The 15,408-nt window shown below is 39.0% G+C and overlaps 1 protein-coding gene across 3 annotated transcripts in view; it reads left to right on the forward strand.

Annotated features, from left to right (window-relative positions):
• Window positions 1-15,408, forward strand: part of KBTBD12 (kelch repeat and BTB domain containing 12) — a 100,125-nt gene that overhangs the window by 51,763 nt on the left and 32,954 nt on the right. For all 3 annotated transcript variants that reach the window (XM_070936912.1, XM_070936913.1, XM_070936911.1), the window contains one exon: window positions 10,280-10,430. In XM_070936912.1, the coding sequence (XP_070793013.1) occupies window positions 10,280-10,430 (151 nt within the window). The remainder of the gene's footprint in view (window positions 1-10,279; window positions 10,431-15,408) is intronic.

Genomic DNA, 15,408 nt, shown 5'->3' on the forward strand with positions numbered 1-15,408 from the left:
TAAAAAAATCCTTTTGGCTTTTGGGTCTTAGTGCACATGCTGGATCAGTCTGTGCATTCAGTTAATGCAGTTACTGTCTGCTGTAATTGGTAAAGACTTTTCAGCTCTCTCCAGATGATGTTTGCCACTGGCTGCCTCTGAGGCTGAAGAATTCTGACTTGCTCAAGATCAAACAGTTATTATTTAGAAGGAAAATGAGATTTTAACTGGACTTTCCTGGACAGTTCGTTCTCTTGACTAATGCAACACATCAATTCCAATTTTAGAAGAGAAAAATTACTTTGGTTTGAATGTCACTGAGGGAGGGAGGGAAATGTGGTCTGTGTACCACACATTATACCAGACCAATATTTTTGTCAGCACTTGTTGTGACCTTATTGATGGACAAGAAAAGATAATCTGCCTTTAATGGCAGACTTTGAGACTCATTATAGAGAAAGCAGGAGAGCCAGTCTGGTATAATGGTTAAGGCATCGGACTAGAAATCAGGAGGCCATGAGTTCTAGTCCCATCTTTGGCCAGTCACTTTCTCTCAGCCCTAGGAAAGGCGTAATGGCAAACCTTCTGAAAAACTTTGCCAAGAAGAGAGCAGTGACTTGTCCACACTGTCTCCGTGATTTGAACACAATTGAATGGAAAAGGGGGAAAAACCACATAAAACAAATTAAAAATTATTCTGGTTTCTTCTAGACAGGTGGTTTCTAGTGCTGCTCACTGATTACTCTTCTGTGGTAAATTAGAAGTTGATTTACAATACATTTTACACACTATTGAGAATACTGCTATTTTTATATGAGGCTTGCCAGACTGCCAAGCTAACTATTTTTTCTTTGTCATTTATATTGAAATAAATTCTGAATACTTCTGAGTCATTTGTATCTTTTCAAATATATGCTGATATTCCTAACAACATAATCATGAACATGTCTATATTTTTATTTGTCTAAAATTGTCAGAAAACATCAAACACTGTTTCACTGCAATTATGCAGTGTGAAGTAATAAAAATCTGTTCATCTTTTTGCCACAAAAATTGAGTAACTTACTAGCCACCTCCTCTCCACTCATAATACATGTATTTTATTAGTCCACATTTTGCCAAGTGATTTCTAATACTGTTCTGTGAAAAGTGAGGGTGAGGGAAGATTGATGTTTAAAAATTTAAATGAATGTCCTTGGGTCACAGAAACTCTATAACCAGGGTGAGAGCTATAGTCTTCACTGATTGCAATCATGATTATGGCAACGCAGGCAAAGAAAACCCCATAATCTTTATATGAAAGCCATTATAAATGTCCACACACTTGGTATTATGTTGCATCCTAGTGTTTTCCTACAAGTGCATGGTTCACTTTTTTTCATTGGTTATGATAGGAGTAGACTAACTGGCTTGTCACCCAAGCTGATGTTGAGGGCCAAGTCTCGCCCAAAGTCACCCAACTGACTTTCATGTCTAAGGTGAGACTAGAACTCACAGTCTCCTGGTGTCTAGTCTGGTGCTTTAACCAGTAGACCAAACTGGCACTCGTGTTACAGAGCCTTACTGAGTCTTTCTGAGTGGTAGCAGTGAGGGAGTTAACAAAGATCAGTTAGCCAGAACACCTGCTGTTCACTTTAAAACGTCTTTCAAAAAGGATGAAGGTATAGCAATAACAGCATCTACAGCATTTTCTTCTGAAAAATACCCAGACTTTTTTACGGTTTATATTTTCCACAGGGAAAATCTAAAATGTAATTAGTGGATGATGAAGTGGTACTAACTTCCCTCTGAAAAGTGAGTGCAGCTTGCATTACCTCACCAAACATTGGACAGAAGTATTATTTCTATATTGTACTTTTACAGCTGAAAGTGAGCTCTGTTTGTATTTTCTATCTTAGATATGAAAATGTGATGTATAATTTCTGAATATGGCGCTACTATACATATGGAAGATCAGCAGGAAGCATTTTATTTGAATTTGTGAAAAACTAATATGTGATAGGGTTGCAATTTGAGTTTGGGTATTCTGCTATGAGGCATACTGATGTTTCTATCTGAAGAACTCAAAAAATACAAAATAATCAATTCAAATAATTATATTTTATTATGGCATTAGTCTCTGATGTAAGAAAAGAAAAATCATATAGAAATGTTAGGTCAATATAAAACTAGCTTAATTCAGGAAAATAAAGCCTGGAGACTGTTGGGTTCTTTAGCTATTTGTAAACCTAACTTGGACTAATTCCATTTAATAAGATTTATTTCTGATTAGAGAGGATTGGATTGCAGATGAGGCAATAAATTACAGTAGTGACAGCCAAATCACTTTCAGAGAGCAAAAAGGGTTGCTGACATATCAATACAAAAACTGCTACATTGAGAAAAAAATTTGAGGTCTGCAAATATTTCTTTTTTGAGAAAGGTTAATGTAAGAAGCCCAGTTCTGGGTAGTCTTTCTAGAAACTTTTAGATCTTAAAATGGATTATGAAGTTTATGTTAGCTACTATATTAAGTTAATAGTATATTGTGAAAACTTGAGACAGGAACTAGCCCTCCCTTTAGACAAAATGAGTCAGTTGTCTCAGATATTAGATGCTGCAGAAGGGACAAAATATTAGAGTGTGTTGTGCCCAGTCTGTGCTGCACTTCCCAATGTAGATTTGGTCATTTTGCTATCTACCTCATGAGGCAAATATATTAGACTAACTTTTGCTAGACCAAGTTCATTTTTCTATGCTGAGGAAATTGTAGTCAAAAATTGCAAGACTATTTGGAGCCACGTATCTAACCAAGGTTATGGAGGGAGGACAGAAACCAGAAACTGAAAAAAGCAAGGTTGTTACATGGGCAACCATCCCAGGCTAAATTGCAAGATTAGATTGGGGGTGGGGTGGAGTTGGAAGTATCACATGAGGAATTTGGGAATGGGAAAAAGTATGCAGTAAGTTATTTGTTTGTTTCTCTACATGAAAAACTACATATAAAGTTCACCTGAGCAAATCCTACAAGAATTTTTGTAGGTGCTTAATTCTTATATGATAGGATGGTTTGTATAAAAGTACCTGTTCCTTAACCTCATAATTCTACAAATTATATCTCAATCTTTTATGGAAAAGTTCCTTTGGAGGGGAGAATTTGTCAGAAGAATGATAGAATCAGGCTTACTTACATGTGTGTAGGCTGAGCAAGTAGAAAATAACCCACAAGCAGTGTCACTTTCCCAACAATAGCACTCCAGTTCCCAAACTTCTTCTTCAGGCACTTCAGGCAGAATTTTAATTTCTACCTTCTACTATTCAGCCTACAAGGAAGAACCTTTGTATATTCTGTAGTCTTCTGTATATTCGTAGTGTAGTAATATTTATAAGCATTGACTACCTACCTACCTACCTACCTACCTACCTACCTACCTAAGAGCCCTGGTGGCACAGTGGTTAGAATGCAGTATTGCAGGCTAATTCTGCTGACTGCCAGGAGTTCGATCCTGACCAGCTCAAGGTTGACTCAGCCTACCATTCTTCCAAGGTTGATAAAATAAGGACCCAGATTGTTGGGGGAAGTATGATGACTCTGTAAACCTCTTAGAGAGAGGTGTAAAGCATATGAAGCTGTATCTACGGTAAGTCCAGGGGTGAAATCCAGCAGGTTCTGACAGGTTCTGGAGAACCGGTAGCGGAAATTTTGAGCAGTTCAGAGAACCGGCAAATACCACCTCTGGCTGGCCCCAGAGTGGGGTAGGAATGGAGATTTTGCAATATCCTTCCCCTGCCACACCCACCATGCCATGCCCACCAAGCCACGCCCACAGAACCAGCAGTAAAAAAAATTGGATTTCACCACTGGGTAAGTCTAAGTGCTATTGCTAGTTACCAGAGTCACTTAGGTGAGAGATGCAGTACAGAAATCTGATAAACAAACAAACAAACAAACAAACATTGAATGTTGAATGTAAAATCATATTCCAGATTATTTGCTTATCTGATGCCTTCCATTTAAGAGCTCAAAGTGGCATTCATAATCTTTCCTCCCATTTCCCCTGCATTAACAGCCTTGTGAAGTAGGTTGGGCTAAAAGAGACTAATTAGTCTCAGCTTGCCTTGTGTGGACTTCCGTAGGTGGGGGTGGACTTGAATCTATCCCCAGAATAGTCAAACTCCTTTACCACACTGGCTATCATGATCACGCACTCATTACTGTAATGCGGCAAAAAGCAGCTCACAATGTGCAAATCCAGTTAAATTCAGCATCACCAAATATATGTATGTATGTATGTATGTATGTATGTATGTATGTATGTATGTATGTATGTATGTATATCCCTTGTGGTGATTTTTCCAGAATTAAAAGAAAATAATGAGGAACGAGTAGCCCACCAGCTATTATTGAACTACAGTCCCCATCAACTCCTACCATTGGCACTGCTGAGTGGAATTGAGTGGCTACAGAGAATGCAACCCTGTTTTACCCTCTTTTGCTTAGCTGACCATAGCTGACTGCAAAGAATGACCACACTGTATAGTAATCATTGCAGTAACTCTGTAGGGGAAGCATTTGCTAGAGACTTAAAATGGAGACTTTCTAGTAGGCTTTATTCATCTGTTTTAGTTTTTGGGAGATTCATGATTTAGTAGCAACATATGGCTCCATGAACACCACTCCACTTGCCCATCCAATCTTGTTAACATTTTTACTGAAGAATCCAGACATGTTAATTTTCTTTATGTATGTAGTTTGTGAATTATATTTCCACTGGCATCATCCTGGCATTTGACCAAAGAATCTATTTGTTTCAAAGAAGGCGGCAGAGCCAGAGGTTTGAAAGCTGCCAAGAATGAAAAGGAAAAAAAACAAAATTACAGATGGTTGCAAAGGGATCAAAGTCTCATTGTCTCTGTACTTCCTCTGCTGATTAAAGGTAATTGTTCTCATGAAGCTGCAGATATACAGTATGCATACATAATCGCTGGTCACAGCCTAGTTAACTAATCTGTGAGAGTACCTTTAAATTCACCAGCCCTTGGAAGGACATATTCCTGTTCTTGAAAGTATTGTCTGCTTTGGAAGCCGTATTAGGCCGGAAGTTTCCATGCTGCCACCTTCTCATGTGTGGGAAAGTAGGAGGGGGGATTTAGTAGAGGGGTTGTCTGTAGACATAATAGCATTCTTCCTGTCGGTCAAGGTCAGGTCAATCCTGCATCTGGAGAAGGAGTGGTCGGAGTGCTGTCTTGAGATGGGACGGAAGGTGATTGGAGCATGTGATCGACTGAGAAGTGAGGGGATGGTTTTGGGGGTTTTGATTTACTGAGGGAACACCCGGACTTCTCAGATTTGGGTTTTCCCAGATATGCCAGTTTATCTATTTTAGTAAATGGAACTTTGAAAATGCTTGCTTCAGAGTCTTTACTTGGAGCTGGGGGGTTTTCTGGAACACTGACAGTATTACTTTTTCTTAGCTTTTATTAGACTTACCACAGTACAACCTGTTTGGCATGCAGGGTGTCCCTAATGGGGAACAAACTTGACCAGCTGACCATCTATGTTACCAGTGGTCCTAGACTTACAATTATTTGTTTAGCGACTGTCTATGGAGATTCTCAGTCATCCATGGTTGTCCCAAAGGTGCTTTTTTCAAGAGGCAACCAGATTTTTCTGGTTTTTCTTTGAAGATGTTTCACTTCTCATCCAAGATGCTTCTTCAGCTCTGACCGGATGGTGGGGAATGGAAAGATTTATACTCCTTGCAGACAGCTGGTCATTTGCATTCTTTTAGAGAGTATTAAGGTCACCTTAATTTATCTGTGTCATCAGGGTCATCTGAGTGGTGGAAATTGGTGTGGAGCCTTCTTAGAACCATTGAAAGAACTATGTTGTAGTTTAGCGACTGTTTGAAGTTACAACATCACTAAAATAATGATTTACGGTCCTTGCACTTAAGACCATCGCAGCATTCCCATACTCACATGATCAGAATTAGGGCACATGGCAAACTGGCTGTATCTATGACGATTGCAGTGTCCTGAGATCATGTGATTGCTATTTGTGACCTTCCAGCTTCTGATGGGTAAAGTCAATGGGGGAAGCTGGATTCATTTAGCAACCACATGATTTACAACTGCAGAGATTTACTTAACAACCACTGCAAAAAAAGGTCGTAAAATTGTAACTTGCTTAACAACTGCCTTGCTTAGCAAAGGAAATTCTGGCCCCTATTGTGATTGTAAGTTGAGGTCTGCCTGTATTCCCACTGATATATTGTGATGTGTAGCTAGGAGGTAGTGAGTGTACCTAGAAGTCAGTATGTCCAACATGAAAACGTTTGGGAGATGCATGACTGCATGAACTTTTTGTAGCAGAAGACATGGAATCTCATTTCTAGTGCTTGCAGAATATGAGAACTTGTGACTCCTTGAAAAGATAGGCTGCTGGGTTTCAAGCAGAGATGTGAGAGTTTCTCACACACTATAAATTACCTATGTGTGACAGAATTCAGCAGTATCCTGTGGTATGGCTATTTTATGGTTTAGGTTAATTAGGTTTCACTTGGTCAAGGAGCCAAGAAGTTTCCTAAGGTTTTCTTTCAATCCCTAAAATCACTCTGTATCCAACATCTTACATTCTATATACCATCCTAGGCCTATCCCTCAAGAATTTCTGCTGTTTTGGTTTCTTCAAGACTATTTTATTTATTTTTATTATCAGGTTTAGAAACCTCCCATCTCACTACCCAAATTATTCTGGGCAGTTTGCAAATACAAACCATATAAAAGAAATATAATTAAAAATAAAGTGAAAATAGAAAAATAAAATAAGAGAAAAGCTAAAAAGACAAGTTAAAGCGTTTTTTAAAAAGGCAGAGAGAAAGAGAGAGAGGAAGGCTAAATAAGAGGGAGCCAACCACACCTCTGGGGGCAAGATATTCCATAGGGTGGGGGCAACAGCAGAGAAGGACCCTGCCAGTCAAAATTCTCCTAGACCCTGCCAGTCAAAATTTTTTAACCAACAGGTTCTATAACGTACTCTCCATGCCTAACCGGGTGGGATGGGTTGATATAATTGGGACAAGACCGTTCCTCAGGTAAACTGGCCCCATTCCATGAATGGCTTTAAAGGTGATAACAACACTTTTGACAGGACCCAGAAGCAAGCTGGCACCCAATGTAGGGTGCACACAGCAGAGGTGTTACAGGTGTAATCCTAGAGGTGTTCGAGACTGCTCATATGGTTGCATTCTGCACCAGCTGCAACTACTGAAATACACAGGCAGCCCCATGTAAAACTTTCTTGTATCTTTGATCTTGCTTTCTTTTATAATAGTTGGTGAGACCAGGCTCAGAAAACCAAAAATTAGATCAAAATGTTCTTGGCCTCCTAATGCCATGCCCATTTTACTCTGGCTCTTATCCATCTAGATTTCTTCTAATCCTTTTTTTAAATTACTTTATTGCTTTGTGTAATAAGAAAAAGAATAAAAGAAAAAGGATGTTTTATTACCCATTGATCTTAAACCTATTTCTAAATATTAACTGCAGCTCCTTCTTTAATTTTGCTTCTCACACAGCTTTCCCATTCTCTGTATGTTGATAATAATGAGTTTAGTGCTGGTAGTGAGGCAGGGAATCTAGAGACTCAAGAACAAATATCTAATCACATTTCAAAATTTGGAATTTTTTTTTTTTAGTTATTTCTTCTTATCTTGATCAAGTTTCTTAATGCATTCTCCAATCATTTGATCTTGAAGGCAAAGTTCCATTTATAATTCTGTTTACAGCTACTGTACCTAAATGCTGTAACATCTGAAAGATGCCTTTGTCTATTATATTTGTATTTATAAAACTAAAAAAATATATCCCGGTAAATATTTATGAGTTTTGTTGAGGTTCTGTTACACTGGAACAGAACAATTATAATCTCCGAGGATGGAGGTTCATTCTCCAAAGTTGTGGGTTGGTTTCTGAACATTTTGTTACCAGATTACCGGTAGGTAACATCTTCAGTGGAATTTAGGGAATGTCATTGTGGGTGTTCTTCTGCTTATAAGGACTGGATTTGGTCAGTAGGTCTTGTGATAGGAGGGTCACATCAGGTGAGGGTCATTGGGAGGTGAAGTGCTATTTTGGGGGTGGGATGGGGCTGCTTGGGTTGGTTGAGGTTCAGTGCCGTTGCTGGTTGCTTGTGCTGTTGATTTGAATTTTGAGGGGTTTGTAGGCTGGTTGTAGGTTGATATGTCTATTGATGTAATTGCTTCCAGAGTGCCAGGCTTCAATAAACTCATGTGACTGGCCCATAATTCTTATATTGGTCCAATTGACTTGGTGCTGTTTGGTGTCAGTGTGGGTAGAAATTAGGGATTTGGGATCGTGGTGATTGACTGCCAGCTGGTGTTCATGGATTCTGGTTTTCAATTAATGTTTGTTCCACATAGAATTAGCTGCAATTGTTACAGTTGATTTTGTAAATTACATTGTTCTTTTCATCCTCCTGTATCTTGTCTTTGGTTCTGGATAATTCCTGGCAGTGTGTGGCTGTGGGTTTGTGGGCTATTGTTATTCCTAGAAGTTGGAGAATTCTGGCTGTCATTTCTAACACCTCTTTTGTATATGGTAGGGTTAGTTTTTGCATGGTGCGTTGTGGTTTGAGTGCTGTGTGTCAGAATATAAAGTTTTTCGGATAGCTGTTACAGAGAAAGACATCAAGTACCCTCACCTGATGTGACCCACACCTGACCCATCACTAGACCCATCAGAAGACCCTCACTTTATGTGACCCACACCTGATCCATCACAAGACCTTCACCTGACGTGACCCTCCCATCACAAGACCTACTGACCACATTATAACCTAGTCTGGTAATGAAATGTTTAGAAACCAACCTACAAATTCGGAGAATGAACCTCCACCTTCATCCTACAGATATTTGCCACAATTGAAATTATAATCTCTATTTTAACTCCATACACAATTGCAATAACCATTTCTGAGCTTTGCCCATATAGCTTTTCTAAACTTGCCCTGCAATTTCCATTGCATCTCTTTCCCAAACTTTATTTGGCCAATATTAATTTGTTTGCCTCCATTTATAACTTTGCATTAAGACTGTTACTACTAACCTACCAGCCCATGTGCTAAAATAATAATCTAGCTGCTGATCTCTTTTATAACAGGTATGAATATGGGTGCTAAAAAGAAAATATGTATTTTTAAACTTGTACATTTTCCTTCTAGTTAAATAGCCATTGTTTTCAGTTTATTAAAACTTAGTGAATAAACTAAATTCAAATTTCTTACAGTATATCTATCTTGACATACATGCATGTAGCAGTTTGAATATACATATAAATCAGAGGTCGGTTTCAGCAGGTTCTGACCAGTTCTGAAGAACCGGTAGCGGAAATTTTGAGTAGTTTGGAGAATCAGTAGTAAAAATTCTGACTGGCCCTGCCCCCATCTATTCTCTGCCTCCTGAGTCCCAGCTGATCAGGAGGAAATAGGGATTTTGCAGTAACCTTCCCCTGGATTGGAGAGGAATGGAGATTTCACAGTATCCTTCCCCTGGTGTGGGGTGGGAATGGAGATTTTACAGTATCCTTCCCCTGCCACACCCACCAAGCCACGCCCACCAAGCCACACCATGCCCACTAAGCCACGCTCACAGAACCGGTACTAAAAAAATTTGAAACCCACACTGATATAAATGGAGATAATATTATTCCTACAATCAGGTCTAATAATTATTTTCCCTTCCCCTCCCTTCCCTGATGACAATAGAAAAAGAAAAATGGGGGGTGGCATACTAAAGATGAGTTCAAAATCCATTCAAAAAGAAAAGAAGAGCAGAGTTTAGTTTTTACTGTTATGTAATCTTATTTCGCCTAAAGCATTAGTAGATAAATCTTCAAACTCCCTCTGGGAAGTTGTGGCCTAATCAAATAAGAAGCTAAATCAAAATTTGATCTCAAGGGGGAAATAAGTAGTTTTTGACTTTCTTCTTTGAGACTTCACGGCATCCTTGTAAAAAGAGCTATGTGCTGTCACAGCTGGGTCTATAGATGGTTTATTATTACCCAGATCCTCAACTTCCTTGCTGCAGAATATATATGTGTTGTTATTCCTGTGTCTTCTTCAATGTACTTCTAAGCCACAAGTCATAGGTTCCACTAGTTGGTATGAATCACTTTGCAGCTATAATTGATGTCTTTGTTTTATTTATCTGCTCAGCTGTCCTCCATGATTAATAGCATGCAGGCATGTATAGAGGGCTCCAAATGCTGTATTATTATATGGCTGTCATATTTCACACAGATTGATCTTCCCGATGATGAGCCTGATCGATTAAGCAACCGAACGTTGCAGTATAACCCAAGCCAAGACAAATGGACGGAGTGTGCGCCGATGAAGTATTCGAAATACCGCTTCAGCACAGCTGTAGTCAACCATGAGATTTATGTCCTGGGTAAGAGCAAACAGATTTTTAAGAGATAGAGGGGCCACTTTTTATTTTTTCCTAGCAATTTGATTCTATGAAATGAAATATTTCATTCCCCTACCACTCTCTTTCTTGTAAGTTAGAGAAAAGGAACAGGGAGAATATATATATAAGAAGTATTGCTTTGCCAATGAACTAAGGATGAGCAAACTTTTTTTATTAGTAAAGAAAACAGTATGAAATAACTGGCAAAGAACATCTCCATTTTATACACTTATTGTATTACACTTTTCCTTGGTTTATTTCCTGCATCACTCTGGAAACTGCATTCTTACTTACTAATCAGGGTGCATAATTTGGTTCTGCTATTTTTTAATTTTAACAAAACAACAATATAGCCAGTGCAGTCTCTGTTTTTGATTAGTATGCTGATTGGAAAATTCTGGGAATTGCAGAACTACCTGGAGGGTAAAGGTGGTATGTTGGAAATAGTCTGCAATAGTACATTACAAATCTCTCTGCAGATTAAATTGTTATGACTAAATGGGATGTCAACATAGGTATGTCGTTCCAGGTCAATTTACACACATAAGAATACTAGGTACAATATTGATCTAAAGCTCAGCCACCACAGGAATCCAGTACAAAGTGTAAATATAGAAACATAGAAGAAATGTGCATTGCAACATCCCAGCGTGAATCTATGGCTTTGATATTTATGTCCCAAATTGAACACAAGTGTATGAGTTAGATGGTTTATATTATAACACCATGACATGTTTTGTCATTTTTTTCCTCTAGTCTCTATGGCAGGAAACTACTGCAGAAATTTATTCTTATCTTCAAATGTTGGCAGGATGGCCACAAGAAAATTAATTATCTTTATTAATGTGTGCGGAATCATTAAATTATCTCTCTGGTCTCTGTGGCATTTTCAGCATCTTAGTCTCAATGCTTCAGACTTTGCAATTCAGTACGATTGCCCTAATGGTCTTCTGAGAATGAAGCTGAGGCTACTCGAGTACATGAAAACATTATTATCTAGGACCTCTGTTGTATATTTGCTCAGATTTTCTATTTTGATCATTGTCCCTCCTGAACCTTTGTGAAGCTAGCAAACAACTTCCCTCATACAAAAGTTCCCACAGTTTTTTCTCCTTAAAGATACAGGAAAAGGATTCAGAAATAATCTCTGCATATAAAAAACCAATGGAGGATAAACAGGGGAGGGGGAAAATAATTGACAGCCCTGCTCAGTAATTTATTATTTAATCCATTGACCAGTCATGAACTCAGAATGACAGTAAAGGCCTATGCCAGAGCTTTCAATATTTGCAGGACTGCCACAAAGAAGAGGGGTCAAATTATTCTCCAAAGCACCAGAGACCAGGATAAGAAACAATGGTTGGAAACTAATCAAAGGGAGAAGCAACCTGTAATTAAGGAGAAACTTCCTAACAGTGAGGACAATTAACCAGTGGAATAGCTTGCCTCCAGAAATCGTAGGGGCTTCATCACTGGTGGTTTTTAAGAAAAGGCTGGACAACCACTATCTGAAATGGTATAGGGCAATGATGGCTAACCTTTTTGCCGTCGCGTGCCAAAAGTGGGGAGAGCGGGGGGTCGCTGGTGCCCACATCCATAATTAAATGTGCCCCGCCTTCCCGCCCATGGCATGTGACCCCCCCCCACTTCCCCCTGCTTCTGGCACGTGATGGCACAGTGGGCCCGGTAGGCCTGTTTTTCCCCCTCCCCAGACTCCAGAGGCTTTCTAGTGGGGAGGGCAAAAACAGCTTTCCCCATCCTCCTAGAGGCCTTCCAGAGGCCGAAAACAGCCAGTTTCCCGACTTCCAGTGGGACCGGAAAGCCTGAAAATCAGTTGGCTGTTGCGCGCATGTACGCTGGAGCTGAGCTAGGGCAACACTCGTGTGCCCACCAATATGGCTCCGCATGCCACCTGTGGCACCCATGCCATAGGTTCGCCATCACGGGTATAGGGTCTCCTGCCAGAACAGAGGGCTGGACTAGAAGACCTCCAAAGTCCCTTCCAACTCTATCCTAATTCTATTTCTAGGTATTTGAGGCATTATTTCTATTTGTTGGATTCCAGTAAGAAAAAGCTTTTTCTGTTTGGAAGATCCTGCTGTTGCAAACATTCAAGGGGTGTTGGTGGTGAAGGGTTAAAAAAAGGGGGGGCATAGGTTTGTGTGGTCACAGTCATCAATTTACATCTATTTTATCAAATGCATACATACTCACGATGTTCTAGCAAAAGGAAAAAAGAATGGGTTTTCTATCATTTTGATTTGGAATTGAGAGGTGAAGGAATTAAAGGAATTTAATTTTGGAGGGTAAACACTAGCTATTGGTGGCTTTTTAATTCTAAGCTAAATATCAAGAGAGCTAGGAGACAGTTTATGAGCCAAAAAGAGAAATGCAAGGAACTGGAAGAAAATCTGTTTTCAAAGCCCTTATTTTTCATGTGGATGTATGTATATGTGTACATACAAGTGAAGTAAGATTTATTAAATGTGTACAGCCTAGGACCTAGGAGGTGATATTTCAGTCTATTTCTGGCAAGAAAAGAACAGTAGGTTTCCAGGCCAAGATAGAATTTCTGTCTTGAAATTCTAACAACAATACCTGCAGAATAAAGCCTGCTTAACATAATCTAACATACAAGAGCAAGACCTCAGAAGAAAAAGGAAAATATATTCAATGAATAACTCCAATAGGCCCTGCACAGTTGAAAGCTATTTGGAAGAATTCCAACAGGGGTCTTATAGCATCATTTTGGTCCTCATTAAAGTAGCTTAACTTTTTCAGGCTTTTATCAAAAGTGCCTTGCGAAAATAAAATGAGCCATTTATAGAATCTTAAAGCAGGAACCACTTTTTCCCAAACTCACACAGAAGTCCAAAAGAAGTCAGGTTGCTTTAAGGAAGACCACAGAGGTGTTGCAGGCCTTAGGACATATTGGTAGGGAAAAAATGGTGGGTCAGCTGCAAGCTGCAGATCTACCATATCATGTAGTTTAGATTTTGTGCCATTGCAAAGAAAAAGGATAAGAAGAAAACTGGAATTAGTTGTTTTTCCCAAAAATTGCCCACTCTTTTTTTCCCCCCAACAGTCATCACATCATGATTTGATGCCCTAGTTAAAACTTCTTGAGACGCCCTTGCTACTTAAATGATAAATAATCTTTTGAAGAACCAAGACATTTCCTGAGGATCTCAATTCTTTATTCTACTCACAGTATTTGACTGATCTTAGCTGTTTCTCCCCATATTTTCCCAGGAACATAACTATATTTGTTCAGAAGCCCAAGAAAGAGTGGTATTGTGTTCCTAATGACAGAGCCCATTGAATTCAGCTACTTTTGGAAGAAAACCAGATGGGGAAGGCACCATTTGAGGTCATGCATTTTAATCTCTTGCATTAAAAAGAAAAGGCAAAAATCCTTCACAGCTGAATCTCTGGAAATTCATTACCAACAATTGGCAAATTAGAAGAGGCTTTGCCAAGGGCACCAGCTCAAACTCTTCCAGAAGAATAGTACTCTGTGAAATATAAGACTTCAGCAAGGGAAATAGCCTATCTAAGAAGGGTGTTCCTGCAACATTATTCGTCTGTTATGTAATCCCTGATTTTTATAAATAAGAACATGCAGGCAGCATTAAACGAGAAATCCTATTATAAAAGATTTGGAATATCAAAGAATCTCTGTTTATCTTTCTCAGTCTGGAATTCCATCTCATTAAAAATGTGTTTTCTCCACAGCTCTGGCTGAGAGCTTTTTACAAAGTTTTAAGCAGTTAAGTGAGGTTCAATTAAATTCTGAAAATCACCTTCATAAAATACTTATTGAAGGGGTACCAAAGGAGCTCTGTGAAAAAAAACAGTAGAATAGGGAGGACACAGGAAGAGACTTTTAAAAGCCACATTACTTTAGCCTGAAGAGTTATTTTGAATTAATTACACACCTAAAATAAACTGATTCCTAGATTTTTCAGGGTTCTTAAAGAATGAAGAGAAATCAGCTCAGTTCTGATAATGAGTCAGTAATATTATAAGAGTTAAATTTGGAAAAATAAAACAGTACCTTCAAATAGAAGATACATTACATTCCCTTCCCTGTATGCTCCAGATGTTCTTGAACTCCAATTCCTAGAATTCCTAACTACTACAATTTAGTTAAGAATTCTAGGAACTGATATGGGTTACATCTTTAAAAACTATTTGGGTCATATTAGGCAAATTAGGCATATAATTGTGATATATCACTTCTTTTTCCTAGCATTATTCCTCCGTTATTTCTACTGACCTACAAAGTTTCCAAATGAGTGGAGGTTTTAATGCAAAGATATTCTCCAACAAGCCATTTCCTAACATATATTTTGAGGAAACAAAATAATATTACACTTGTATTATTGAACATTGGGATTGCATTTTAAGACTCTGGGTATAAAATCCACTTCTCTCCAATCAAAGTTGCTTTCAGACCAGTGGTGGGTTGCTACCGGTTTGCCCCGGATCAGACAAACCAGTAGCGGTGGCGGTGGGAGGTTCCGCCCACCTTCCGGGATGTCTCTGCACATGCGTGCAAGCGCGCTCGTACCTGCAAGCGAACCAGTAGGAAACAAAATTGAAACCCACTACTGTTTCAGATAATATATTTTCTCAGATGATGTAGCACTAGAGCAGGGGTGTCAAACTTGCAGTCTGCGGGCCAGATGTGTCACATGCTGGCTCCACCCCCGCCTGGTTTAGTGAAGGGGAAAAAAAGTCCCAATACATCACATGATGCCATTGTGACACCACAAGTTTGACACCCCTGCACTAGAGCAGCTATGTGGCAGGTTGACTTAGAATGCTACATGTGTTAGGACAGAAAAAGATAGATACCTCTCCATAACATTTTTACTTCACATGTCCAGTCCATTATTAGCAGGGAAACGAATGTGGATATGAGTGTGGATATTATTTGGCTCTTTCAGACAACTAG

The sequence above is a fragment of the Pituophis catenifer genome, unplaced genomic scaffold (assembly GCF_029215685.1).
Source record: "Pituophis catenifer annectens isolate HBS135680 unplaced genomic scaffold, rPitCat1.0.hap2 SCAF_2, whole genome shotgun sequence".
Lineage (NCBI taxonomy): Eukaryota > Metazoa > Chordata > Lepidosauria > Squamata > Colubridae > Pituophis > Pituophis catenifer.